The sequence below is a fragment of the Pan paniscus genome, chromosome 16 (genome assembly GCF_029289425.2).
Source record: "Pan paniscus chromosome 16, NHGRI_mPanPan1-v2.0_pri, whole genome shotgun sequence".
NCBI lineage: Eukaryota > Metazoa > Chordata > Mammalia > Primates > Hominidae > Pan > Pan paniscus.
Window position 1 is genome coordinate 33,632,181 of NC_073265.2, and position 27,997 is coordinate 33,660,177.

Genomic DNA, 27,997 nt, shown 5'->3' on the forward strand with positions numbered 1-27,997 from the left:
AGTGAGCCAAGATTGTGCCACTGCACTCCAGCCTGGGCAACAGAGCGAGACTCTGTCAAAAAAAAAAAAAAGAAAAGAAAAGAGCCTATTGAGTTTTAAACCCTCACTCCAAATTATTTTCCATTTATCATTAATGTATATGGAGAGTTGAAATCAATGCATGCACAATTTTGTGATTTACTTTGACATTATTTCTTACATTCCTTTTTACTTAATTTAAATTTTTATTAATATATACACATATATTCTGTATATATTATATACATATACAGAATATATGTATACATATATATATATTCTATTGTGCTTAGGCAATAATAACAGTTTACTTAGGTCTCCTCTCATTGTTTAGATCATTTCGTATTTTCTCATTGTAGCTGTCATGATTGTTACTATCTTTTTTTTCCCCAGTTATTTCCTGTTCTTCCTACTTTGCGTGTTCCTTTAAAAGTATAGTCCTCAGAACGAAATTACTGGGTCAAAGCACTTGACTAGCTTTATAGCACTTGTTAAATAGTGTCAGATTGTTCTCTAGAACAGTTTTAAAGTGTCACTGGAGTTATTTAAGTTTAGGGGTTTCTCTGTGGCCTGGCCACATTGATTTTTATCGTTTTTATAAGGTATTTAGAATATAACGTTTCCTTAAAAATGTTTTAATAATCATTTATTCTGGTAGCCTATATTTATGTGAGTAATTTTATTGTAATTATTTCTTGGTATATAATCTGTGCATCAGTTTTGACCACTTAGCCTGAGAACTTTGTAGATTGGTTCTATTTATTTGTATCAACTCTTTTCTTTTTCTTTTTTTTTTTTTTTTTTTTTTGAGACAACGTCTCACTCTATCACCCAGGCTTGGAGTGCAGTGGTGCAGTTGTGGCTCACTGCAGCCTTGACTTCCTGGGTTCAAATGATCCTCCCTTCTCACCTTCCTCAGTAGCTGAGACCACAGGCATGTGCCATCACACCTGGCTAATTTTTAAAATTTTTAAACAAAGATGAGGTCTCGTTCTGTTGTCCAGACTGGTATTGAACTCCTGTGCTCATGTGATCCTCCCATCTCAGCCTCCCAAAATGCTGGGATTACAAGTGTGAGCCACCATTGTCCAGCCCCGTATCAAATCTTTATAGATAATTCAGATTTATCACAGTTTTCCTCTTATATTGTCGTTCCTGATGTAAGACTTTCTTATGCTTTATCATGCAAAAGTTTTTTTAATTAAAAATAATTTTTTGTTTTGGTAAGTTACACGTAAAATTCACCAAAATGTACAATTCAGTGGCATTTAGTGCATTCACAAAGTTGTACAAACTATCACCACTCTAGTTCCAGAATATTTTCATCACCCTGAAACAAAACTCTGTACTCTCCTACCCTCAGCACCTGGAAACTGCTAATTTGCTTTTTTCTCTCTGTCTATGGAGTCACCAATTCTGGATATTTCATATAAAAGGAATCATACGGCCAGGCGCGGTGGCTCATGCCTGTAATCTCAGTACTTTGGAAGGCCGAGGCGGGTGGATCACAAGGTCAGGAGATCGAGACCATCCTGGCCAACATAGTGAAATCCCATCTCTACCTAAAAGTACAAAAATTAGGCCGGGCGCGGTGGCTCAAGCCTGTAATCCCAGCACTTTGGGAGGCTGAGGCAGGCGGATCACGAGGTCAGGAGTTTGAGACCATCCTGGCTAACATACTGAAACCCTGTCTCTACTAAAAATACAAAAAAATTAGCCAGGCGTGGTGGCGGGCGCCTGTAGTCCCAGCTACTTGGGAGGCTGAGGCAGGAGAATGGTGTGAACCCAGGAGGCGGAGCTTGCAGTGAGCCAAGATCGCGCCACTGCACTCCAGCCTGGGTGACAGAGTGAGACTCCATCTCAAAAAAAAAAAAAAAAATTAGCTGGGCGTGGTGGCACATGCCTGTAATCCAAGCTACTTGGGAGGGTGAGGCAGGAGAATCACTTGAACCAGGGAGTTGGAGGTTGCAGTGAGCTGAGGTCACGCCACTGCACTCCAGCCTGGCAACAGAGCGAGACTGCATCTTAAAAAAAAAAAAAACATACAGTATGTTACCTTTTGTGTCTGGCTTCTTTTATTTAGCATACTTTTTCCAAAGTTCGACCATGCTGTAGCATGTAGCATCTATCAGTATTTTATTTCTTTTTATGGCTGGATAATATTCAGTTGTATGGATACATTTTGTTTATTCATCTGTTGATGTATATATGGGTTGTTTCTACATTTTGGCTATCGAATAGTGCTTCTATGAACATTTATGTACAAGTTTTTTTGAACATCTGTTTTTAATTCTTTGGGTATGTACCTAGATGTGAAACTGCTGAGTCATATGATAGTTCTATGTTTAGCTTTTTGAGGAACTGCCAAACCATTTTCCACAATAGCTGTACCATTTTACATTCCCACCAGCAACGTATAAGAGTTCCAATTTCTCCACATCCCCTCCCTCCCTCCCTCCCTCCCTCCCTTCCCCCCGCCACTTTCATTCATTCCTTCTACCATGTAGTACATATGAAGTGATGTTTCCTTGTGGTTTTTATTTGCATTTCACTAATGACATTGAGCACCTTTTCTATGTACTTTCTGGCCATTTGTATATCATCTTTGGAGAATTGTTCTTTCAAGACCTTTGTCCTTTTTTAAAATTTACTTTTAGAGACAGAATCTAGCTTTGTCACCCAGGCCAGAGTGCAGTGGCACAGTCATATCTCACTGCAGCCTCAAACTCCTAGGCTCAAGTAATCCTCCTGCCTCAGCCTCAGTAGTAGCTATGGCTACAGGCATACCCTACCATGTCTAGCTAGTGTATGTATTTATTTTTTAGCTTTTGTGGAGATGGGGTCTTGCTGTCTTGCCCTGGCTGGTCTCCAACTCCTGGCCTCAAACAATCCTCCCATCTTGGCCTCCCAAAAGCACCGGGATTATAGGTATGAGCCACTGGGCCTGGCCCTTTGCCCATTTTTATGTTGGGTTATTTGTCTTGGTTGTTGAGTTTTAAGAGGTTTTTGAAAAGGTATTCTGGTTACTAGACCCTAATCAGGTGTATGATTTGCAAATATTTTTGCACAGTCTATGGGTTGTCTTTTCATTCTTGATAGTGTCCTTTCATGCACGAAAGTTTTTAATTTTGATGAGGTCCAATTTATCTATTTTTTGTTTTTGTTCATACTTTGAGTATCATATCTAAGAAACCAGTGCCAAAATCATGGTCATGAAGATTTCCTCCTGTGTTTTCTTCTAAGACTTTCATAGGTTTAGCTGTTATATTTAGGTCTTTCATCCATTTAAAGTTAGTTTTTGTATATGGTTTGAGGTAAGATCTAACTTAATCCTTTTGTGTGTGGATACCAGTTGTCCCAGCAACATTTATTGAAAAGACTCTTCATTTCCCATTGAACAATCTTGGTATCCTTGTCAAAAATCTATTGACCACAGATATATGGGTTTATTTCTGAATTATAAGTTCTGTTACATTTATCTATATGTCTCTCCTTATGCCAGTATCATACTGTTTTCATTGCTATAACTTTGCAGTAAGTTTTGAAATTGTGAATTATGAGTCCTTCAACTTTGTTCATCTTTAAGATTATTTTAGCTCTTCATGATCCCTTGTAATTTTATTGTAGGATCTGCTTTTCCATTTCTACTAAAAAGGCAACGATATTTTAAAAGGAATTGTGGCTAGGCACAGTAGCTCACACCTATAATTCCAGCATTTTGTGGGGCCAAGGCAGGAGGATCACATGAGGCCAGGAGTTCAAGACCAGCCTGGGCAATGTAGCAAGACCCTATCTCTACAAAAAATTTAAAAATTAGCCAGGCATGGTGGCACAAGCCTGTAGCCTCTGCTACTGTGGATGCTGAGGTGGGAGGATTGCTTGAGCCCAGGAGTTCAAGGTTATGGTGAGCTATGATTGTTCCATTGCGCTCCAGCTTGGGTGACAAAGTGAGCCCTGTCTCTGAAAAAATAAAATTAAAAAATTGGCCGAGTGCGGTGGCTCATGCCTGTAATCCCAGCACTTTGGGAGGCCGAGGCAGGCAGATCACTGGAGCCCAGGAGTTTGATACCAGCCTGGGCAACATGGCAAAACCCTGTCTCTACAAAAAATACAAAAACTAGCCACATATGGTGGCATGCACCTGTAGTCCCCGTTACTTGGGAAGCTGAGGTGGGAGGATCACTTGAGCCCAGGAGGCAGAGGCTGCAGGGAGCTGAGATTTTGAGATTGTGCCATTGCATTCCAGCCTGGGCAGCAGAGCAAGACCTTGTCTGGAAAACAACAACAACAATAAAAGGAATTGCACTGAATCTGTAGATCACTTTGGAGAGCACTGCCATCTTAACAATATCAGGTCTTTCAATCCATAAATATGGGATGTCTTTCCATTTATTTAGGTCATCTTTAATTCCTTTCAGCAATGTTTTGTAGCTTTTAGTGCACAAGTCTTGTGCTGCCTTGGTTAAATTTATTCCTAAGCATTTTATTGTTTTGATGTCATTGTAAATCGAACTGTTTTCTTAATTTTCCTTTTAGACTTCTTGCTAGTGCATATAAATATGACTGATTTTTGGCCTGGCCTGATGGCTCATGCTTGTAATCCCAGCATTTTCGGAGACCGAGGTGGGTGGATCATCTGAGGTCAGGAGTTCGAGACCAGCCTGGCCAACATGGTGAAACCCCATCTCTACTAAAATACAAAAATTAGCCGGGTGCAGTGGCAAATGCCTGTAATCCCAGCTACTTGGGAGGCTGAGACATGAAAATCGCTTGCACCAGGAGGTGGAGGTTGCAGTGAGCCAAGATCGCGATACTGTACTCCAGCCTGGGTGACAGAGTGAGACACTCTCTCAAGGAAAAAAAAAAAAGGAAATATGACTGATTTTTGTGTGTGTTGATCTTGTATCATGCAACTTTATACAACTTGACACAAAAGGTCTTTATTTGTATATATTCAAGCATATTGATCTAGACTCTTATGATGATTTTCATTTCTCTTATAGAAGATAATTTCTTTTATAAAAATCATTTCTTTTATTCTATCTGGACATAAATATACTGTTCTTTTTTTTTGTTTTTGAGACGGAGTCTTGCTCTGTTGGCCAGGCTGGAGTGCAGTGGCGCAATCTCAGCTGACTAGAACCTCTGCCTCCTGGGTTCAAGTGATTCTCCCACCTGGCCAATATGGTAAAACCCCATCTCTACTAAAAATACAAAAATTAGCTGGGCTTGTTGGTGCATGCCTGTAATTCCAGCTACTCGGGAGGCTGAGGCACAATAATCTTGAACCTGGGAGGCGGAGGTTGCAGTAAGCCAAGATTGCACCACTGTACTCCAGCCTGGGCAACAGAGCAAGACCCTGTCTCAAAAAAAAAAAAAATCGTTAGTATTCTTGTGTTTATTCAGCTTTGCTTTCCATAGAGTAAAAACTATTTAGTTATAAGAAAAATTTATTTTATTTTAGTTATTTAAGAGACAGGTGGCCTGGCACAGTGGCCCATGCCTGTAATCCTAACACTGGGAGGCCGAGGCAGATGGATCACTTGAGCCCAGGAGTTCAAGACCAGCCTGGGCAACATGGTGAAACCCCATCTCTACAAAAGATACAAAAATTAGCTGGGCATGGAGGCGTGCTCCTGTAGCCCCACCTCCTTGGGTGGCTGAGTTAGCAGGATTCTTTAAGCCCAGGAGTTAGAGGCTGCAGTAAGCCATGATCGTGCCACTGCACTCCAGCCTGGGCAACAGAGCAAGACCTTGTCTCAAAAGAAGAAAAGAGAGAGGGAGAGAGACAGGGTCTTGCTGTGCTGCCGGGCTGGATTCAAACTCCTGGGCTCAAATCATCCTCCTGCCTTAGCCTCCTGAGTAGCTGGGATTTATAGGCATGCATCACTGAGCCCAGTGAAAATTCATTTTTTTTTTTTTTAGACGGAGTCTCGGTCTGTCGCCCGTGCTGGAGTGCAGTGGTGTGATCTCGGCTCACTGCAAGCTCCGCCTCCCGGGTTCATGCCATTCTCCTGCCTCAGCCTCCCAAGTAGCTGGGACTACAGACGCCTGCCACCACGCCCGGCTAATTTTTTGTATTTTTTTAGTAGAGACGGGGTTTCACTATGTTAGCCAGGATAGTCTTGATCTCCTGACCTCGTGATCTGCCTGCCTCGGCCTCCCAAAATGCTGGGATTACAGGCGTGAGCCACCACGTCCAGCTTGAAAATTCATTTTTAAGTACAGTTTTGCTTTATAATTTTCTTCTTTTTTGACTTACAATTTTTTTCTTTCATTTAACACTTGTCAAATATGTATATCTAAATCATTATTCTCAAAAATTTCAGTGTGGCCGGGCACAGTGGCACACGCCTGTAATCCCAGCACTTTTGGAGGCTGAGGCAGGTGGATCACTTGAGGCCAGGAGTTCGAGAGCAGGCTGGCCAACATGGCAGAACCCTGTCTCTACTGAAAATACAAAATTACCCAGGTGTGGTGGTACACGCCTGCAGTCTCAGCTACTCAGGAGGCTGAGTGGGAGGATTGCTTCAATCTGGGAAGCAGAGGTTGCAGTGAGCCATGATCACGCCACTGCACTCCAGCTTAGACAACAGAGTGAGACCCTGTCTCAAATAAATAAATAAGTAAATAAAAAATAAAAGCACTTGATACTCTGTAGGTACAAAATAACATGCTGTTAGAAAAAAGTTGAAAATTTTATTGAAAACACTATTAGAAAAGGAGGGGAAGTCCTTAGACTTTATATAGTTATCACCACAATTTTTGTTTTGTTTTGTTTTTTGAGACAGGGTCTCACTCTCTCACCCAGGTTGTACTGCATTAGCACGTTCATAGCTCACTACAACCTTGACCTCCTTGGGCTCAAGGGATCATCCCACCTCAGCCTCCTGAATAGCTGGGACTACAGGTGTGTGCCACCATGCCTGGCTAATTTTTGTATTTTTGCAGAGACAGTTTCACCATGTTGCTCAGGCTGGTTTCAAACTCCTGAGCTCAAGCAGTCCTCCCACCTCAGTGTCCCAAAGTGCTGGGATTACAGGCATGAGCCACCATTCCTGACCTCACTACAAAATTTTTGGCAGCTTTAACTTTAGTATTTTTGTTTTATAGCTTAATATATCATACTTATATTGATATATTTATAAAGAGCTGCATATTTTTGTAAATTTAATTTTGTATTACCACATCATGCAAAAGTGGCTAGAACATTTTGGGGTATATTTCACCATATTTGGAAGATGTATTTGGGTTAGTTTAATTTAAACTTTAGAATGTAGGCTATGTGGTGACACAAAATATAGTTTAGGGATACTTCAAAGAAACAGACATCTTCCAAAATAGTTGAAACTGAAAATCCAGGCGAGGCCTACATGTTTGCCAGCTAGGAGGGACATACCATTTGTATTTAGATGCTTTGAATAGAGATAAGAATTTACTTCAAATGTCAGCTCCCACATGGAAAGTCATGAGGGTGGTTACTCCAAACAGTAGGGAGTGATTGTTGATCAAATTGCTTCTCATATTGGCTTTTCTGTATACCAGCAGGGTTTCATTTATTTAACAGTGGTTATTAATCATTCTCCCAAGGAACATTGGAGAGGCAAGCTAGTGTATCACAGAATACCTGATCTTCCTTTACATATAGAATTTTTTTTTTTTTTGAGATGGAGTTTCACTCTTGTTGCCCAGGCTGGAGTGCAATGGCACGATCTCGGCTCACCCACCGCAACCTCCACCTCCCAGGTTCAAGTGATTCTCCTGCCTCAGCCTCCCAAGTAGCTGGGATTACAGGCATGCACCACCACGCCCGGCTAATGTTATATTTTTAGTAGAGACGGGGTTTCTCCATGTTGGTCGGGCTGGTCTCGTACTCCTAACCTCAGGTGATCCGCCCGCCTTAGCCTCCCAAAGTGCTGGGATTACAGGCGTGAGCCACCATGCTCAGCCCCCTTTTCTAAGGTCCCTCATCCCATTTATAAGAGTGGAGCCCTAATGGCCTAATCACCTCCCAAAGGCCCCATCTCTTAATACCACCACAGTAGGGATTAAGCTGCAACATGAATTTTGGAGAGGACACATTCAAACTGTGGCAATTATTAGTTACCTAAATTGGCTCATGAAGATTTGAAAACTTGAATAAACCAATAATCATTAAATAAGTTGAATAGGTATCAAAAGTTCCCCCCTTCCCTCAAAAGAGACTGGTAAAAGTTAATGAGAGTTTAGCTTGATTACTAATTCAGGGTCACTGTATGAAATCAAGCAAACCAAAAACTGGTTCTTTGAAAAGGCAAGTGAAATTGGAAAGACCAGCCAGGTGTGGTGGCTCACGCCTGTAATCCCAGCACTTTGGGAGGCTGAGGCGGGCAGATCACGAGGTCGGGAGATCGAGTCCATCCTGGCTAACACGGTGAAGCCCCGTCTTTACTAAAAAAAATACAAAAAATTAGCCGGTCGTGGTGGCGGGCGCCTGTAGTCCCAGCTACTTGGGAGGCTGAGGCAGGAGAATGGCGTGAACCCGGGAGGCGGAGGTTGCAGTGAGCCAAGATTGCGCCACTGTACTCCAGCCTGGGCGACAAAGTGAGATTCCATCTCAAAAAAAAAAAAAGAAATTGGAAAGATCGTCAGCACACATTAAGACAGGAAGAGATGACACAAATTCTCAATAACAAAAATGAAAAAAAAAGAACATCAATATAGATCCTACAAATAATATTAAAGGACACATGATAAGAGGTATTATTAATTATTAATTTAATGCCAAAACATTTGCAAAGTTAGATGAAATGGCCAATGTCCTAGAAAAACACTTCTATACAAAACTGACAGAAAAAGATAGGGAAAATCTGAATAGTTCCATGTCTATTAACATATTGAATCTGTAAGTTAATATTTTGGTACCTAAATGGTTTCATTGATGAATTCTTTATTTTTTATTTATTTATTTATTTTTGAGATGGAGTTTTGCTCTTGTTGCCCAGGCTGGAGTGCAATGGCGCAATCTCAGCTCACCGCAACCTCTGCCTCCCAGGTTCAAGCTATTCTCCTGCCTCAGCCTCCCGAGTAGCTGAGATTACAGGCATGTGCCACCATGCCCTGCTAATTTTGTATTTTTAGTAGAGACAGGGTTTCTCCATGTTGGTCAGGCTGGTCTTGAACTCCCAACCTCAGGTGATGCTCCTGGCTTGGCCTCCCAAAGTGCTGGGATTACAGGTGTGAGCCACCGCACCCAGCTGGTGAATTCTTTCAAACATGAAAGAATACAACCAATGTAACATAAACTTTCAGAGAATTGAAAAGGAAAAAAACACTCCCCAACCCATTTTATGAGACCATCATAAGTTGGACAGCAAAACTAAGAATATTATGAGAAAGAAAAATTATAGCAGTTTCTCTTATTAATATAGATATAAAAATCCTAAACAAGGCCAGGCACGATAGCTCACGCCTGTAAATCCCAGCACTTTGGGAGGCCAAGGCAGGTGGATCACCTGAGGTCAGGAGTTTGAGACCAGCCTGGTCAACATGGTGAAACCCTGTCTCTACTAAAAATACAAAAATTAGCTGGGTGCGGTGGTGTGCACATATAGTACCAGCTACTTAGGAGGCTGAGGGTGGAGAATCGCTTGAACCCGGGAGGCGGAGGTTGCAGTGAGCCAAGATTGTGCCACTGCACTCCAGCCTGGTGACAAAGCGAGACTCGGTCTCAAAAAAAAAAAAAAAAAAATTCTGAACAAAACATTAGCAAGTCAAATCCAGAGACAGATAAAAATTATATACATGATGACCATGTTGGATTTAATCTGAAAATTCAAGATTGTTTAATATTTGAAAAGCGATCTATGTAATTTACCACATTAACAAAATATATGAGGAAAATCATCTCAAAAGATGTAAAGTGAGCATTTGAGGAAATTCATGCATTTATGATAAAACAACCAATTTTAAGCAAAGTAGGGTTAGAAAGTAATTTCCTTAACTCGATAGAGTATTTTAAGCATCCTATGACAAATATCAAATTTAATGATTAATTCTCAAAAACCTTCCCTTGAGATCTAGAAAAGGATACCCACCATCATCACTTCTATTCTGCTTTTCACTGTAGATTCTAATCAATGAAATAAAGCACAGAAAAGGAAATAAAGAGTATAGAGATTGGAAAGGAAGAAATATAACTGATAAGCTGATATTATTTGTAGACAATATGATTTTATATGTAGAAAACTCAAAACAATTTATAAACAAATGTATTTAGCAAAGTTATTACATGCAAGATTTATATACAAATTATATTTCTGTATATAGCAGCAGTAAACATAGTGAAACTTTTAAAAAGAAACTTTTTAATAGCATAAAAAGACATCAGATACCTTGAAAAGTTCTTACAAAGATTTACAAGAACCTCTATAAGCTACAAAATATTGTTCACAGAAATTAATTAATATATAAATAAATCCATATCCATGGATTGGAATGCTCAATGTTGTAATTATGTCAATTCCTCCCATATTAATCTAGAACTTCATTGCCATCCCAATTATAATCCCAGCAGAGTTTGGGGGTTTTGGGTGGAATCTGATAAGCTGACTCTAAAATGTGTATGGAAACTGCAAAGGAATAAGAATAGCCAAGACAATTTATAAAAGGAATAAAGTGTAAAGACTTCCACTATCAGATATGAAGATTTATTATAATGCTCTTTTTTTGTTTGTTTATTTGTTTGTTTTGAGACACAGTCTCGCTGTATTGCCTAAGCTGGAATGCAGTGGCGTGATCTCAGCTCACTGCAGCCTCTGCCTCCCACATTCAAGCGTTTGTCGCCCAGGCTGGAGTGCAGTGGCGCAATCTTGGCTCACTGCAATCTCCACCTCACAGGTTCAAATGATTCTCCTCCCTCAGCCTCCTGAGTAGCTGAGATTACAGGCGCATGCCACAACACCCAGCTAGTTTTTGTATTTTTAGTTAGAGATGGGGTTTCACTATGTTGGCCAGGCTGGTCTCAAACTCCTGACCTCAAGTGATCCACCCGCCTCAGCCTCCCAAAGTGCTAGGATTACAGGCATGAGCCACCGTGCCCGACCTACTGTGCTATTTTATACAAGGGACTTTAACATCTGTGGATTTTGGTATCTGCTGGGGTCCTGGAACAAGTCCTCAGTGGATACTGAGGGAGGAACAACTCTATTCACCATAAATCACTTTGTAGGATGAATTGACCTCATCAGACTGGTACATAATGGCTCAGGCCTCAGGCATACAAAAACATTTATAAAGCAGAATATTTCATGGGCTCAGAGGTTATCTCTCAGAATCCAGCCAAGGGCCAGTCTTGAAAACAAAGCTTTCTTTGGAATGTACATGGTTTGAGCAACCACGTAATACATTGCATCACAACAGGGGATACATTCTGAGAAAGGTGGTTTTTAGTTGATTTCATTATTGCAAACATCATAGAGTGTATCTACACAAATCTAGATAGTATAGGTTTGCCTTGGAAATGGGGAGATGGTAAGGTTGTTCAGATGCTGTTTGCCATAAATTCTAGCTACCATGCTTCTTTCATTTCCTTTATTTCTCTTTACCTTCCACAAGTCCAGTCCATCAGTGAATAGATTGCTTCCTGTGCCTACTATATGCAGGGCCTATATCCCTTGAGATAGAAATGTGGTCTTTTTGCCCTAATATGTTCCTGATAATGAAATCAATTCAAAAGCCAGTCAATAGTTTTCCTACAATTGTTTTGTGAAGAAAGCCTGCAGTAACATTTTTGTTACAGTTTGTACACCCCAACCTCCCACCTCTCATGATTATAACTCATATCTCAACAGATTATAAGTCATCACGTGTCATTTACCTTCAGGGTACTTGAAATAGTCACAACTCTAAGTATTAAATTGAATAATGCAAGATCAGTTGAATGTGTTAACTACCAAATGAATAAATGAAAGTGAATACTGCCAATAGATGAAGGCTAGAAAAAAGAGGCTGCCTTCCTTAAACTTTCCTTTTCATTCTCTCTAGGTTTATTGTAACTAGCTCTAATAGTTTCATTTTGCTTACAATAGTGGTAATATATTACATTAATGACATAAAAATATAAAATTTTTTTTTTTGAGACGGAGTCTCGCTCTGTCGCCCAGGCTGGAGTGCAGTGGTGCAATCTTGGCTCACTGCAACCTCCACCTCCCAGGTTCACGCCATTCTCCTGCCTCAGCCTCTCCAAGGAGCTGGGACTACAGGCGCCTGCCACCACGCCCGGCTAATTTTTTTTTTTGTGTGTGTTTTTAGTAGAGACAGGGTTTCACTGTGGTCTCGATTTCCTGACCTTGTGATCCGCCCGCCTCAGCCTCCCAAAGTGCTGGTATTACAAGCGTGAGCCACTGCGCCCGGCCAAAATATAAACTTTTAAAAATAAAATAGTTGAGAAATTGAAACCCGTAAACGAACATCAGACTAATGAAGCAAAAGTGACTCATCTTGGTGTTTCCTTTGACTTATAGTACAGAATTAAAATATACGGCCTAGTTTTTCTTGATTGAAATACCCTTTTGTGATTAAGAAATGTTATTCTCTTATTTTCTACTGGTTTTTTTTTTGAACGTGTTTCTATTTTATTTTACCAACAATTTAAAACTATCTTTAGGGCTGGGTGCGGTGGCTAATGCCTGTAATTCCAGCACTTTGGGAGGCCAAGGCGGGCGAATCACAAGGTCAAAAGATCAAGACCATCCTGGCCAACATGGTGAAACCCCGTCTCTACTAAAAATGCAAAAATCAGCTGGGTGTGGTGGTACGCGCCTGTAGTCCCACCTACTCAGGAGGCTGAGGCAGGAGAATCGCTTGAACCCAGGAGGCAGAGGTTGCAGTGAGCTGAGATCACGCTACTGCACTCCAGCCTGGCGATAGAACAAGACTCCGTCTCAAAAATATAATAAAATAAAATAAAAAATAAAGCTATCTTTATTTACCAAAGATTGCCAAATTCATATGAACTTGAAAAGCATGCAGGCTAGTTATTTAATTTATAAGTGTTCATTTATTTATAGGTCAGTGATACCATGTAGACAATATACAAACATACATGTATACCTGTACACATAATACAGACAGACAAAAGTAAAGACTTTATAACTTTATTTTAAAATTTTAGCCATGAGGCCGAGTGTGGTGGCTCATGACTGTAATCCCAGCACTTTGGGAGGCCGAGGTGGGCAGATCATTTGAAGTCAGGAGTTCGAGACCAGCCTGGCCAACATGGCGAAACCCCGTCTCTACTAAAAATGCAAAAAAAATTACATGGGTGTTGTGGTAAACCCCTGTAATCCCAGCTACTGGAGAGGCTGAGGCAGAAGAATCACTTGAACCCAGGAAATGGAGGTTGTGGTGAGCCGAGATTGCAACACTGCACTCCAGCCTGGGCAACAGAGTGAGACTCCATCAAAAAAAAAATTTTTTTTTAATAAAACATAAAATTTTAGCCACGAGAAATGGCTACATTTGCTTTCTCATTTAACATTTGCTTTCTCATACCTTCCCAATAAAACTCACTAGTTTAAAAGGATAGTTGTATTCAAACGATGCCTTTGTAAATGGAAAAGGTTAAAGTTTATCTATTCCACATGACCAAAGCCCTTACTCATTTTTTTCTCTACTAGTTTCTGAAGTTTGTAGTCTGATATTTGAGATGTCTTACAGAATGTCTAGCATTCTGTTTGAAGTTTTATTGTGTTGTTTAGCGTGAATTGAAAAGCGCGTTAAATGCCTAATTAGGTGATGTGGAGCATATGAAGTTAGACCACGTGGTATATGAATTAAAGTAAAATGTATGAAAAATTACTTCATATACATGCCATACATGCTTATTACATATTTAATAGACTTTAGCTCACTTAGCCCAGAAAAGGAATTTAAATATTGAAAATAATCTGTTACAATTTTTCAAACTTGATACAACTCAAAGACTTTCAATAGCTAGTGGGTGTGTTGTTTCTTTGTGTTCTCATGTTTAAACTATTGGGATGAAGCTATATTGTTGCTGATAATCAAATCATTTTCAGCTGGCCACCAGAGTGAAAATAATATTCAAGCGCACAATTGAATTTTGCAACAATATAAGGAAATCTAGGATCCAAACTAAATATAATTACTTTATTACTCCCCTAGCTGGGCACAGATTTAACAGTTTTGTTACGGAGCAGCAGAACTGTATTAAAGGTTGTAAAAAGTTGAAATGCCTCAGAGATGAAGTCTACTATTTAATTCCTGTTAATACACATCATAGGCCAGGTGTGTTGGCTCACCCCTGTAATCCCAGCACTTTGGGAGGCCGAGGCAGGCCGATCACGAGGTCAGGAGATCAAGATCATCCTGGCTAACACGGTGAAACCCCATCTCTACTAAAAATACAAAAAATTAGCCGGGCTTGGTGGTGGGCGCCTGTAGTCCCAGCTACTCAGGAGGCTGAGGCAGGAGAATGGCATGAACCTGGGAGGCGGAGCTTGCAGTGAGCTGAGATCGCGCCACTGCACTGCAGCCTGGGTGACAGAGTGAGACTCCGTCTCAAAAAAAAAAAAAAAAACAACCACACACACACACACACACACACACACATCATAGATTTATACCATCAAATGATAACTTTGCCCTCATTACTTCTTTTTTCTCTTCTTAAATATTGTCATTCCCCAAGATCACTTCTTTGACTTATAGCTGTTTTCTGTAAATATTTATTTCCTAAAATTATATTCTGATAGTTTAACCAATCACCTTGAAATTTATGAGTTTTAAATCTACATGTTTAGCCCTCACTTTGCACCTACATTCTAGATCCATATAGCCATGTGTCTATAAAACATTTTCATTTGGATGTCATACTGTAGTCCCAAATTCAGTTTCTCTAAAGCAACATTTGCTTTCTCATACCTTCCCAATTTGGGATATAGGTAGCATTAATTATAGTTTCCAGGCTAGGATTTGGAATCATCCTTTGACTCTTTCTGCTCCATTATGACATATATTCATTTTGTCATTTTCAAATGTATCTGATTCATCAGTTTCTAACATTTCCTCCGTCTTCCTAGTGTAAGTCCTCATAGCTTCTTACCTAAATAGATACTGGAGATACTGTAGGGCATAAGGCAGATCAGATTTCAGTTCTCAGGGAGCTTAAAAGAAATTTTGACTACTGGTTATTGCCTCCTACATAATGTTCAAACTCACTGTATCAAAAGGAAGCCAACTGAAGCCATGTTCAGTTGTCTCCATGTTCAGATGTTACTTTCTAGAGCAGTGTGCAATAGCACACGTACTATCACTTCCTAATTTGTTTACTTATCTGTTTTCCTTACTATACTCAGTTATAGGAGATGAAGATAGGATGTTATTTTTGCTTTCTGTTTTTATTTTTGAGACAGAGTCTCATCCTGTCACCCAGGCTGGAATGCAGTGGTATGATCATAGCTTACTGCAGCCTGAAACTCCTAGGCTGAAGCCTCCTGAGTAGCTGAGACTACAGGTGTGCGCCACCATGCCCAACTGTAGATTTATGATTTATTTTTGTATCACAGTGCATAGTGCAATACCTATCACATACATCAGTGAACCATGGATGGATGAAAGCATTGTAGATACTTCCATTATACTTTGTCATTGGATTTAAACAGTGACCATAAGTGAATATAGGAGATTCTATATACTTTGTCATTGGATTTAAACAATGAACACAAGTGAATATAGGAGCCTTTTTTTTTTTTTTTTTTTTTTTTTTTTTGAGACAAGAGGTTCACTCTTGTTGCCCAGGCTGGAGTGCAAATAGAGCAATCTCAGCTCACTACAACCTCCGCCTCCCAGGTTCAAGCGATTCTCCTGCCTCAGCCTCCCAAGTAGCTGGGATTACAGCCACCCACCACCACAGCCAGCTAATTTTTTGTATTTTTAATAGAGATGGGGTTTCTCCATGTTGGCCAGGCTGGTCTCAAACTCCTTACCTCTGGTGATCCACCCACCTCGGCCTCCCAAAATTCTGGGATTACAGGTGTGAGCCACCATGCCTGGCCCCGTAATTATCTGTAATTTGCTTGTTCAAACTTACTCTAACTTTCTCATATAAATCCAGTCAAATTAATCTCTTTACTATCTTCTAAATACCCCATCTTTGTTCTTACCTGTTCTTTCAGTGCTTCTTTCTTTCCCTGTCATAGTCTAATATAATTGTCTTCTTTTTGAACTTTCCCTTTTCTCACATTGACATGTGGCTCTTAAATGTTGAATAATTTAGCAGTCCCTTATATTGATCAGTATTATGCATTTTTGTCTGTACCGTTATATTCATTCAATGTTTAATGCAAAGTTTGTCTGATCTCCTTAACTTGATTGGCAACTCTGTGTAAGTTGGTTCTGTGTTTTTCAACTTTTGTTGTCTGTGAAATGTTGGAAGCCCAGTATTAAAGGTTAGCTATAAATATTTCTCCAAACGTGATAATTCTGTATATATAATAGCACAGATCACTGTTTAACAAAGGGCAATTGTGTCATTATTCATTCTTGTTGATATTTTTATTATCTGAGTATCTATGTAATTATAGTATTAAAATTTTGACTTAATTTAGGCTAGTCAGATCATCAAACACCTAAAAAAAGGAAATTTTAAATTGTTCTGTTGGAATATTATAACAGGTAGAAGTGGGACATTTCTTTATTCCATGTCTGACAATATTAGTAAATGATATATATTTTTTAGTACCTTGTCTTAGCCTAATGTTTTGAGTCTTCTGTATTTCATAACTCTGATTTAAAAATGAAGGCCGAGCGTGGTGTCTCACACCTATAATCCCAGCACTTTGGGAGGCCGAGGCGGGCGGATCACCTGAGGTCAGGAGTTCAAGACCAGCCTGGCCAACATGGTGAAATCCTGTCTGTACTAAAAACACAAAAATTAGCCGGGCATGGTGGTAGGCACCTGTAATCCCAGCTACTCAGGGGGCTGAAGCAGGAGAATTGCTTGAACCCAGGAGGTGGAGGTTGCGGTGAGCTGATATCGGGCCACTGCACTCCAGCCACTCAGTCTCAAAAAGAAAAAAAAAAGAAAAAGAAAATATAGATTTCTGTAAATCTCTTTTTACTGCCTATATTGACATCATTTATTTTATTATTCAAAAAGAAAGATAATAAAGCCCATCAAAGTGTTTGATTTATAATTAGGAGACACTGTTTTCTTACAAATAGCCTACCTATTCTCTTGTATGTTTCTTTTCTCTAACTCTGTTTCATCAACTTTTCTATTTATTTATTTATTTATTTATTTATTTATTTATTTATTTATTGTACATATCCAAGCTTATACTAGAATAGTTTTAAGATGAATTCATGCTCTTTTTGTTGGCCCCAGTTACTCCAGTTACTTCAGTCTCCTGTTGTCCCCAAACCCTCCCTTCTTTTTTTTTTCTTTGAGACAGAGTTTGGCTTTTGTTGCCCAGGCTGGAGTGCAATGGCGCAATCTCAGTGAGCCGCAACCTCCGCCTCCCGGGTTCAAGCGATTCTCCTGCCTCAGCCTCCCAAGTAGCTGGATTACAGGCATGCGCCACCATGCCTGCCTAATTTTGTATTTTTAGCAGACACAGGGTTTCTCCATGTTGGTCAGGCTGGTCTTGAACTCCCAACCTCAGGCGATCTGCCCGCCTTGCCTTTTTTTTTTTTTTTTTTTAGTCTTGCTCTGTCACCCAGGCTGGAGTACAGTGGCGCAATCTCAGCTCCCTGCAAGCTCTGCCTCCTGGGTTCACACCATTCTCCTGCCTCAGCCTCCCGAGTAGCTGGGACTACAGGCGCCTGCCACCACACCGGGCTAATTTTTTGTATTTTTAGTAGAGATGGGGTTTCACCATGTTAGCCAGGATGGTCTTGATCTCCTGACCTTCTGATCGCCCGCCTTGGCCTCCCAAAGTGCTGGGATTACGGGTGTGAGCCACCATGCCTGGCCACACCCGCCCTTCTTTAAAAGCCTCTGTAAGTGCAATTTGTTCTTTAACGATTTTTCCTGATGGACTCTTTACCCAACAATTAGAAATACATTGGCTTGATGATGTGATGAACCATCTGTAGAATTGACCAGTACCCCCAGAATTCTATTTGTACTTAACCTTTCTTTCCAAGCAAAGGAAGCTGTTTATTTTTTTTCCTGAGTGTTCCATTGCAATGTAAATTTTATTTATTCATTTATCTATTTATTTATCTTCAGAGATAGAGTCTTGCTGTTGCCTAGGCTGGGGTGCAGTGGCACAATCTTAGCTCACTATAACCTCAAACTCCTGACCTCAAATGATCCTCCTGCATTAGCCTCCCAAGTAGATGAGACTACAGACCCCTGGCTAATTTTTTTTTTTTTTAAGAGACGAGGTCTCACTCTGTCACCCAGGCTGAAGTACAGTGGCAATATCCTAACTCACTGTAGCCTTGGACTCCTGGGCTTAAGCAATCCTCCTACCTCAGCCTCCTGAGTAGCTGAGACTATAGGTGTGGACCACCATACCCAGCTAATTTTTGTATTTTTTGTAGAGATGTTACCCAGGCTGGTCTCAAACTCCTGGGCGTAAGCAGTCCTCCCACCTTGGCCTCCCAAAGTACTGCTATGACAGGCATATGCCACTGCACCCAGCCTGCAATGTAAATTTTTGAAATATATTTTTAAAAATTTAGACCTATCACAGAAAGTTGTTAAATTTCTAAGTCTTAAAGTCTTGCATTATTAGGAAGTTAATTTTATGGATTAAAATAAATCTACTTTTATGCTAAGTTAAACTTAATGTCTAAGTATAGTTTTAGTTGTATTGCATTTCTAAATCAGATCCTAGTGTGCCTAACATTTTTATTTTCAATGTCTAATTGTTGAATAGTTTTCTACAGTAGGTATTATGTCTATTTATCTTCTTGATTTCTTTTTTTTTTTTTTTTTTTTTTTTGAGATGGAGTCTCACTTTTGTCACTCAGGCTGGAGTGCAATGGTGTGATCTCGGATCACTGCAACCTCTGCCTCCTGGGCTCAAGCAATTCTCCTGCCTCAGCCTCCTGTGTAGCTGGGATTACAGGCATCTGCCACCACGCCTGGCTAATTTCTGTATTTTTAGTAGAGATGGGGTTTCACCATGTTTGCCAGGCTGGTCTCGAACTACTGACCTCAGGTGATCTGCCCACCTCAGCCTCCCAAAGTGCTGGGATTACAGGTGTGAGCCACTGCACCGGGCCTGTCTTCTTGATTTCTAATGGTTATGAATGTGTATAATATACTGGCCTGTTATAGGTCAGTTTTCTTAAGATTCCATTGTCTTTTTAAAAATCTGTCTTAGGAAATGAGAAGAGATACACCAGAATTACTTGGGATTTTTTTTTTTTTTTAAACCACTAGGGATTCTGATGGCTTACCTTCTTTGTCATCCCTTTTTGGAAATCCAAAATGCACACCACCATACCCAGTTAATTTTTGTATTTTTTGTAGAGAAAGGGTTTTGCCATGTTGCCCAGGCTGGTCTCAAACTCTTGAGCTCAAGCGATCCACCTACCTCAGCCTCCCAAAGTTCTGGGATTACAAGTGTGGGCCACTGCACCAGGCCTAGATTTTCAAATTTTAAATATGTATCATATCTAGTAATAAAATAATTTATTCTCCTAAAGTGTTAATTTAGTCATACTTATATTAGAGAAGTCATTGGTTATTAGGAAAACATTCCTAAAAATGGTGCCCATTTCTTTAAGAAATCATTCAAATCTTAAGTGGCAAGCACTAAAATTAACACAAAAGAGAAATTCTTAATAAAAATTACATATTTTCAGAGTCTTCCCTCTTATATACTTTTGTCTTGGATAACCTTCACAAAATGTATCCTTTTATATCCAGTACCCCAAAAGTTGCCAGCTTTCACTTGTTTACTTTCTGGTCTGCCTTCAGTATAGATTCCTTCTTTTCTTCTCTCTTTACTCTTGAATTAATCCTCTACCTACTTCACAGGCCGATTCTTTGATGAAAATGAATCCCCTGTTGATCCGCAGCATGGCTCTAAACTGGCGGATTATAATGGGGATGATGGTAACGTAGGTGAGTATGAGGCAGACAAGCAGGCTGAACTGGCTTACAATGAGGAAGAAGATGGTGATGGTGGAGAGGAAGACGTCCAAGGTGAGCGTGGGCCTGGCCTCCATGCTATAACCATGAAACCCACCTCTAAGTTTTTTGGTTGAATTTGTGTAGAATTTCCCCCACTTAGTAGTGGCAGTGTAACCTAAATTTTTTGTTTTTTCTTTGTGACGGAATTTCGCTTTTGTTGCCCAGGCTGGAGTCCAATGGTGCGATCTCGGCTCACCGCAACCTCCACCTCCCGGGTTCAAGCGATTCTCCTGCCTCAGCCTCCCAAGTAGCTGGGATTACAGGCATGCACCACCACGCCTGGCTAATTTTGTATATTTAGTAGAGACGGGGTTTCTCCATGTTGGTCAGGCTGGTCTCAAACTCCCGACCTCAGGTGATCTGCTCACCTCAGGCTCCCAAAGTGCTGGGATTACAGGCATGAGCCACTGTGCCCAGCCAACCTCAGTATTAATACAAAGAGGTTCTGTGCAGTTTTTCAGTTTTATTTTGAAAACTTTTATAATAGTGGAATTTGTAAATCTGTAAATTATTTTAATTTTTAAAAATTTTGGTTATCTTATGTGTATTATTGATACAGCTATGATTTAAAACTTAGAATCTTCAGAAATTTTAGAATTAAATTGTTTAAAATGACTCTAGACTTTACCTAAGGCAAATGCTTCTACAAAATACACTTTTCCAATTTCTTATCTAAAAACATTTTGTTATTTCAGGTACAAATATTGCCCAGGTAGCTTTTTCGTTATAAGGAAAGCCACAAAGGGAATGGTTTTCTCCACACTGAAGATAAGATTATTTCACCACTGACATAGCAGAGGAAGGCTATTTTTTTTCTGAGAGGCTTAAAATTTATATTTAACAATCAATATGTGAAGAGTTGTTTTATATTTATTACACAGATTCAACATATTTTTCTTATTCACTGTGTTACTTCTGCTGAGCATTTAACTTAGTGAAAGTTCAGAATCTACCTGTGTGCATGCAGCCCTACCCATGCATGCATATCAGAGTGTTTTACTCTATTACAAGTTTTTAGGCTAGTTTTCTGCCTGCTTATCTTGTTTAGTAGTATTTGTGGAGCTATTTCTCTTTTCTATAAAAGTTGATTGTGACCTTAGTGTGTGATACATTACATTTTTATGTGATGCATGGAAATTTTTCATCATAACATGCTTTGATTTCTTCCTTAGCTGTTTTTAAAGTAATTAAATTTTTATTTAGGCTCATGACAAGCATTGTTTTTATAAAACCCGGAAGAAAATGTAGTTGTTCTAGAAAATTATATGGTTTGTAGAAAAAAGGGAAACTAGAGACTGACTTTTACCTAGGCACTGTTTTCATAGTTCATTTTAGTTTAGGAAAATTATGATTATTGGGGATAGAAAAGAGATTCATATGTGCTAGGAGTTATATAAGGTTATATTTATAAGAATTTTTCAAACACTTTTTGGTAATATTGATATTGATATAAATATAACCTTACAATATTATGTACTTTTTCTATAATCTCATCCTTTTTTCATAAATTTTATCATTTTTTCTCATTGCTTTTGTGATTTGTTTGGATTATATTTATTTGCAATTATTTATAACGTTTTAAGGCTTTTTCATGCATGTATATCATATCACCAATTAGATTGTAAGCTCTTGGAGGGCAGGAATTTTTATTTATTTTGCCTTCCATTTTGTTTGTATCCTTTTCTACCTTTATACCCACCCCCCACAGTACTTTGCACATCACCCACCCGCCACAGTACTTTGCACATTGTCTTTAACTGATAATTGCATGCTTTTCTCGTTGAGCATTTATTCTTATAACTGTGACTAGGGTAATAACTCTTTAACTTCTGGTATTACAAGCTTGCTTGGTTTACACTTTCAATATTCTCTAATTTTTGTAAGGGCTTTTTCATCTCATTGGATAATTTTGAGGTTTTTATTATAGTGGTTTATCTCAATCTTTGTTGTCAATCATTTCTTATATTTTTGTCTATCTTAAAGTTGATAATTGTCAGAAAATTTTGATTTAATATTTGTATGGGTTTCAATCTATTGTAAGTAGATTTATTTTCAGTGCCTTCTCTCTCCCTTTCTTGTACTCTTCTCCTTCTTCCTCCCCTGGTTCTTACTGCCACCTTCTACTTAAGTCCCCAAGACCCTCATGTTGCCCTCCCATTCCTTTCACAAGAAAATAAATTCACCGATACTAAGGAATATAAGGAAATGACAAAAGATGATGTCCTCAGTGAAGTAGAGAAGGGGCTGTTAGATTTTTGGATTTCCCTATTTGCAAGTTAATCTTACGTGAGCTGAGTGTTGCCATTTAACATTTCTTGTCTCATTCTGGCATTCTCTAGATGATAGTGGCAGGATAGGGCACCTACAAAGGGGACCAAGAACAAAAAGATGCAGGAACATCAGCTCCAACAAATAAAGAGGGATAAGTTTGGGTGAACTGACTAAAAAGGAATACTGAGGAGACCTAAATAATTGTTAACATGTTTCCAGGGATTCTTTTTTTTAATTGAGACAGAGTCTTGCTCTGTCACCCAGGCTCAAGCTGAATCTTCCTGTTGTAGAGTTGATTTTTGTGTGGTTTTTTTTTTTTTTTTTTTTTTTTTTTTTTGAGACGGAGTCTCACTCTGTCACCCAGGCTGGAGTGCATTGGCGCGATCTCAGCTCACTGCAACCTCTGTTTCCTAGGTTCAAGCGATTCTCCTGCCTCAGCCTCCCGAGTAGCTGAGACTACAGCCGTGCACCACCACGTCCAGCTAAGTTTTGTATTTTCAGTAGAGATGGGGGTTTCACCATGTTGGTCAGGCTGGTCTCGAACTCCTGACCTCAAGTGATCCACCCGCCTCAGCCTCCCAAAGTGCTGGGATTACAGGCATGAGCCACCACACCTGGCCATCCAGGGATTCTTTAGGTATATTATTAACTGTCCAAAAAGTAGGGAGAGGTAATTATGGCTGTTCCCTAATTTATCAACAAGTTGGATTCCAAATGTTCATTACTTTGCCAATGTGGAAATAATGGTTGGGTTCCCAGTATGGTTTGCACTTGTAGCCAAAGCAGGCAGAACATAGAGTAGAAAAAAACATTAGTCAGCCAGGCGCAGTGGCTCACACCTGTAATCCCAGAACTTTGGGAGGCCGAGGCAGGTGGATCACCTGAGGTCAGGATTTCGAGACCAGCCTGGCCAACCTCTCTACTAAAAAATACAAAAATTAGCTGGGCGTGGTGGCAGGCGCCTGTAGTCCCAGCTACTTGGGAGGCTGAGGCAGGAGAATTGCTTGAACCCGGGAGGCAGACGTGTGGTAAGCCGAGATTGCACCATTGCACTCCAGCCTAGGTAGCAGAACGAGACTCTGTCTCAAAAAAAGAAAGAAAAAAAGAAAAAAACATTAGTCTAGAATCAAGAGATAGTCTGTGTATTGCTTTTCAAGTCACTTAAACTCTCTGGGCCACAATTTTTTCATCTGTATGAAGACTGCTGAATTAGAATAAATTATCTTTCTCGGTTTTAAAATTCTGTGGCCACATTCAAGTTGGAATCATTATATATAACACAAGTATTATGAGAAAATATGTTTCAGATTTCAGGATGTCTGAAACAGATCTATTCCCAAATCCATGAAAGAAAGTAGAAACTTTATTGCCACTATTGTGACTCTACAGCGAAAGATAACAAAAAATGAAGCACACACTTAATGTTCAATCAATAGGGGCTCTTCTCTGCTCTCTAGTAGTAGGAGTAGTTTCTTAAGTTGTGAGGTCCCTAGGATTAGAGATTCCAGCTGCAGGATAAGATTCTGGCTTCACCTAAGTATACTTTGGCTTTGGTCTCCAAAATTGTGTATTATGAATTGAGGCTTTGGCAGCATATCTGCCAGTAGGGAGCTGAAGCATTCCAGCCTTATATCTGATACCTGTTCATTTCATATTAATCATTGGGGTCAGCACTACTTGTAGAGTGTTTTGTAGAATTGAGGCCTATTTTTCCTGTGTTTACAATTATTTATATATATAATTATATATATAAATTATATATAAACAATATATAAAATATATTCTATTTTAATAAAAATGTTTGCATATTTATAATATATTTATATAGATATATAAATGGTTATATATTTATAATACATTTCTATTATATATTTATAACATATTTCTATTATATATATTTATATTTATATATTTAATATATTTATATTATATATTTATAATATATTTATATTATATATTTATATATATATATTTTTTGGAGACAGGGTGTCCCTCTGTCACCCAGGCTGGAGTGCAGTGGCATGATCATGGCTTACTGCAGCCTCGACCTCCTGGGGTCAAGTGATCCTCCCACCTCAGCCTCCTGAGTATCTGGGACTACAGGCATGCACCACCACGGCTGGCTAGTTTTTTGTATTTTTTGTAGTGGCAGGATTTAGCCATGTTTCCCATGTTTCCCAGGCTGGTCTTAAACTCCTGGACTCAAGCAATCAGGCCACCTCGGTCTCCCAAAGTGTTCGGATTATAGGCATGAGCCGCTGCACCTGGCTCCTCACTGGCTTTTTGCCCCGAATTCTTGCTTTTTTTAAAATTTTTTTTTATTTTCTAAGATGGGGTCTTGCTATATTGCCCAGGCTGGTTTCAAACTCCTGAGCTCAAGCTATCCACTTCCCTCAGCCTCCCAAAGTGTTGGGATCACAGGCGTGAGCCACTGCACCCAGGCGATAGAGCTTTCTTTCTTTTATCTTTTTTTTTTTTGTCTCCCAGGCTGGAGTACAATGGCGTAATCTCAGCTCACTGCAACCTCCCCCTCCCAGGTTCAAGCAATTCTCTTGCCTCAGCCTCCTGAGTAGCTGGGATTACAGGCGTCCACCATCACATCCAGCTGATTTTTGTATTTTTACAAGAGACAGGGTTTCACCATGTTGGCCAGGCTGGTCTTGAACTCCTGACCTCATGATCTGCCCACCTCAGCCTCCCAAAGTGCTGGGATTACAGGCGTGAGCAACCACACCCAGCCATGGTAGCGCTTTCTTTAATGGAGGTGGCCTTTCTTGACTTCAGAGGGAATTTAGGAATTGTTTAATAAACTATGGATATCTTTAAAATATTCCTTTAATATTCATTTTACCTTGATGAACTATTTAATATTTTGCTGCTTCCTAAAAGGAACTAAAATATTAGTTCTTATAATTATATTTAGTGGTTATCTGTTATTCTACATTAGATTTGGTTAGGTGATTTCATAATCATGTACTACTGCTTTACAGATAAATGCAAAGAGGTTGTTGGTAGAAACTTGAATTCTGGGTAGAATAGCTACACTGAATATGAACTCCAGTTAATTTAAAAGTCCTGTGAAATTCTGAAAACAATGTGAAGATACCATATTAAAACTTTGCTAACAGGTATAAATTAACAAAAAAATACTTCATATTTATTGAGGACATTGCAAGTAATGACTGCCTTCATGTATATTATTTTGAGGTAGGAAACACAGTTGTTATCTCTATTTTCCTGAGAAGATAATTACAGGTCCAAATAATTTTAGGAACTAGATCATGTTTGTTAAGTACGTGAGCTGGGAGTACATTTGTTTTTCTGTTCGTAGACATTTGCTCTTATCCTGATTTCGCTTTTTATTTGTTCACTTAAAAATTCCAAAAAGGGCCAGGCGCGGTGGTTCACTCCTGTAATCCCAGCATTTTGGGAGGCCAAGGAGGGCAGATCACACCCTCCTGGCTAAGATGGTGAAACCCCGTCTCTACTAAAAATACAAAAAAAATTCAGCCGGGAGTGGCGGCGGGAGCCTGTAGTCCCAGCTACTGGGAAGCCTGAGGCAGGAGAATGGTGTGAACCTAGGAGGCGGAGCTTGCAGTGAGCCGAGATCGCCTACTGCACTCCAGCCTGGGCAACAGAGCGAGACTACGTCTCAAAACAAACAAGCAAGCAAACAAACAAATCCCAAAAAGGACGGGCACGGTGGCTCATGCCTGTAATCCCAGCACTTTGGGAGGCTGAGGCAGCTGAATCACGAGGTCAGGAGATCGAGACCATCTTGGCTAACAAGGTGAAACCCCATCTCTACTCTCTACTAAAAATACAAAAAATTAGCCGGGCGTGATGGCGGGCACCCGTAGTCCCAGCTACTCGGGAGGCTGAGGCAGGAGAATGGCGTGAACCCGGGAGGCGGAGCTTGCAGTGAGCCTAGATCGCGCCACTGCACTCCAGCTTGGGCGACAGAGCAAGACTCCGTCTCAAAAAAAAAAAAAGCCCCAAAAGTGGCTGGGCGCGGTGGGTCATGCCTGTAATCTAGCACTTTGGGAGGCCCAGGCGGGTGGATCGCCTGAGGTCAGGAGTTCGAGACCAGTCTGGCCAACATGGGGAAAACCTGTTTCTACTAAAAATACAAAAAAATTAGCTGGGCGTGATGGCGGGCCCCTGTAATCTCAGCAACTCGGGAGGCTGCGGCAGGAGAATTGCTGGAACCTGGCGGAGGTTGCAGTGAGCCGAGATCTCGCCATTGCACTAACAGGCTCGGCTACAACAGCAAGACTCCCTCTCAAAAAAAAAAAAAAAAAAAAAAAAAAATGCCGGGCGCTGTGCCTCACGCCTGTAATACCAGCACTTTGGGAGGCCGAGCCAGGTGTATCACGAGGTCAGGAGTTCGAGACCAGCCTAACCAACATGGTGAAACCCCGTCTCTACTAAAAAAAAAAAAAAATACAAAAATTATCCGGGCATGGTGGCGCACGCCTGTAATCCCAGCTACACAAGAGGCTGAGGCAGGAGAATCGCTTGAACCCGGGAGGCGGAGGTTGCAGTGAGCCGAATTCGTGCCACTGCACTCCAGCCTGGGCAACAGAGCAAGACTTCGTCTAAAAAAAAAAAAAAAAATCCCAAAAAGTAAAGACACCTTTTCCTTTCAATAACTTTCCTATTAAATTTCTAGAAAATTATCCACTGCTACATGATGATTAAGTCTTATCTTAATTTAATCATTATATTAAAGTCCTAAAAGATGTGTTTATAGCCATAAGGTGAGGTTCTATAATGTGGATCCTAAGGAGAGCTTTCTGGAGAGATACCTGTGATTATTTTCCCTTTTAAAAACAAAGATAGGCTGGGCGCGGTGTCTCATGCCTGTAATCCCAGCACTTTGGGAGGCCGAGGCGGACGGATTATGAGGTCAGAAGTTCGAGACCATCCTGGCTAACACGGTGAAACCCCGTCTCTACTAAAAAAATACAAAAAAATTAGCTGGGCGTGGTGGCGGGCGCCTGTACTCGGGAGGCTGAGGCAGCAGAATGGCGCGAACCTGGGAGGCGGAGCTTGCAGTGAGCTGAGATCGCGCCACTGCGCTCCAGCCTGGGCGACACAATGAGACTCCGTCTCAAAAATATATATATAATTTTTTTTAAGTAAAGAGTTCATTGATAAGAAATTGATTAGCATGTATATAAAGTAAAAGTGTGAAATGGATATAATTTCAGGCTTTAACACATATTAAGACAGATTTGGGATTATCATACCTAGTGGATTATACTATTTAAAGATAGATCATTTGTTAAGAATATGGGGTAGGCTGGGTGCAGTGGTCACAGCTGTAATTCCAGCACTTCGGGAGGCTAAGGTGGGCAGATCGCTTGAACCCAGGAGTTTAAGGCCAGCTTGGGCAACATGGTGAAACCCTGTCTCTACAAAAAAAAAAAAAAAAAGGAAAAATTAGCTGGGCATGTGGTGTGTGCCTGTAGTCCCAGCTACTCAGAAAGTTGAGGTGGGAGGATCCCTTGAGCCCTGGGAAGTCGAGGCTGCAGTGAGCCGAGATTGTGC

General features: G+C 40.2%; 1 protein-coding gene and 1 pseudogene across 2 annotated transcripts in view; both read left to right on the forward strand.

The window, feature by feature from the left end:
- GOLM2 (golgi membrane protein 2) overlaps window positions 1-27,997 on the forward strand; it is a 128,242-nt gene that overhangs the window by 95,344 nt on the left and 4,901 nt on the right. Inside the window, exon 9 of one of the 2 annotated variants that reach the window (XM_003811380.5) lies at window positions 20,018-20,185. The exons of the other annotated variant lie outside the window; for it this stretch is intronic. Coding sequence (XP_003811428.1) covers window positions 20,018-20,185 — 168 coding nt within the window. The remainder of the gene's footprint in view (window positions 1-20,017; window positions 20,186-27,997) is intronic. 2 annotated transcript variants of the gene reach the window in all.
- On the forward strand, window positions 8,949-19,972 carry LOC129393947 (protein GVQW1-like; annotated as a pseudogene).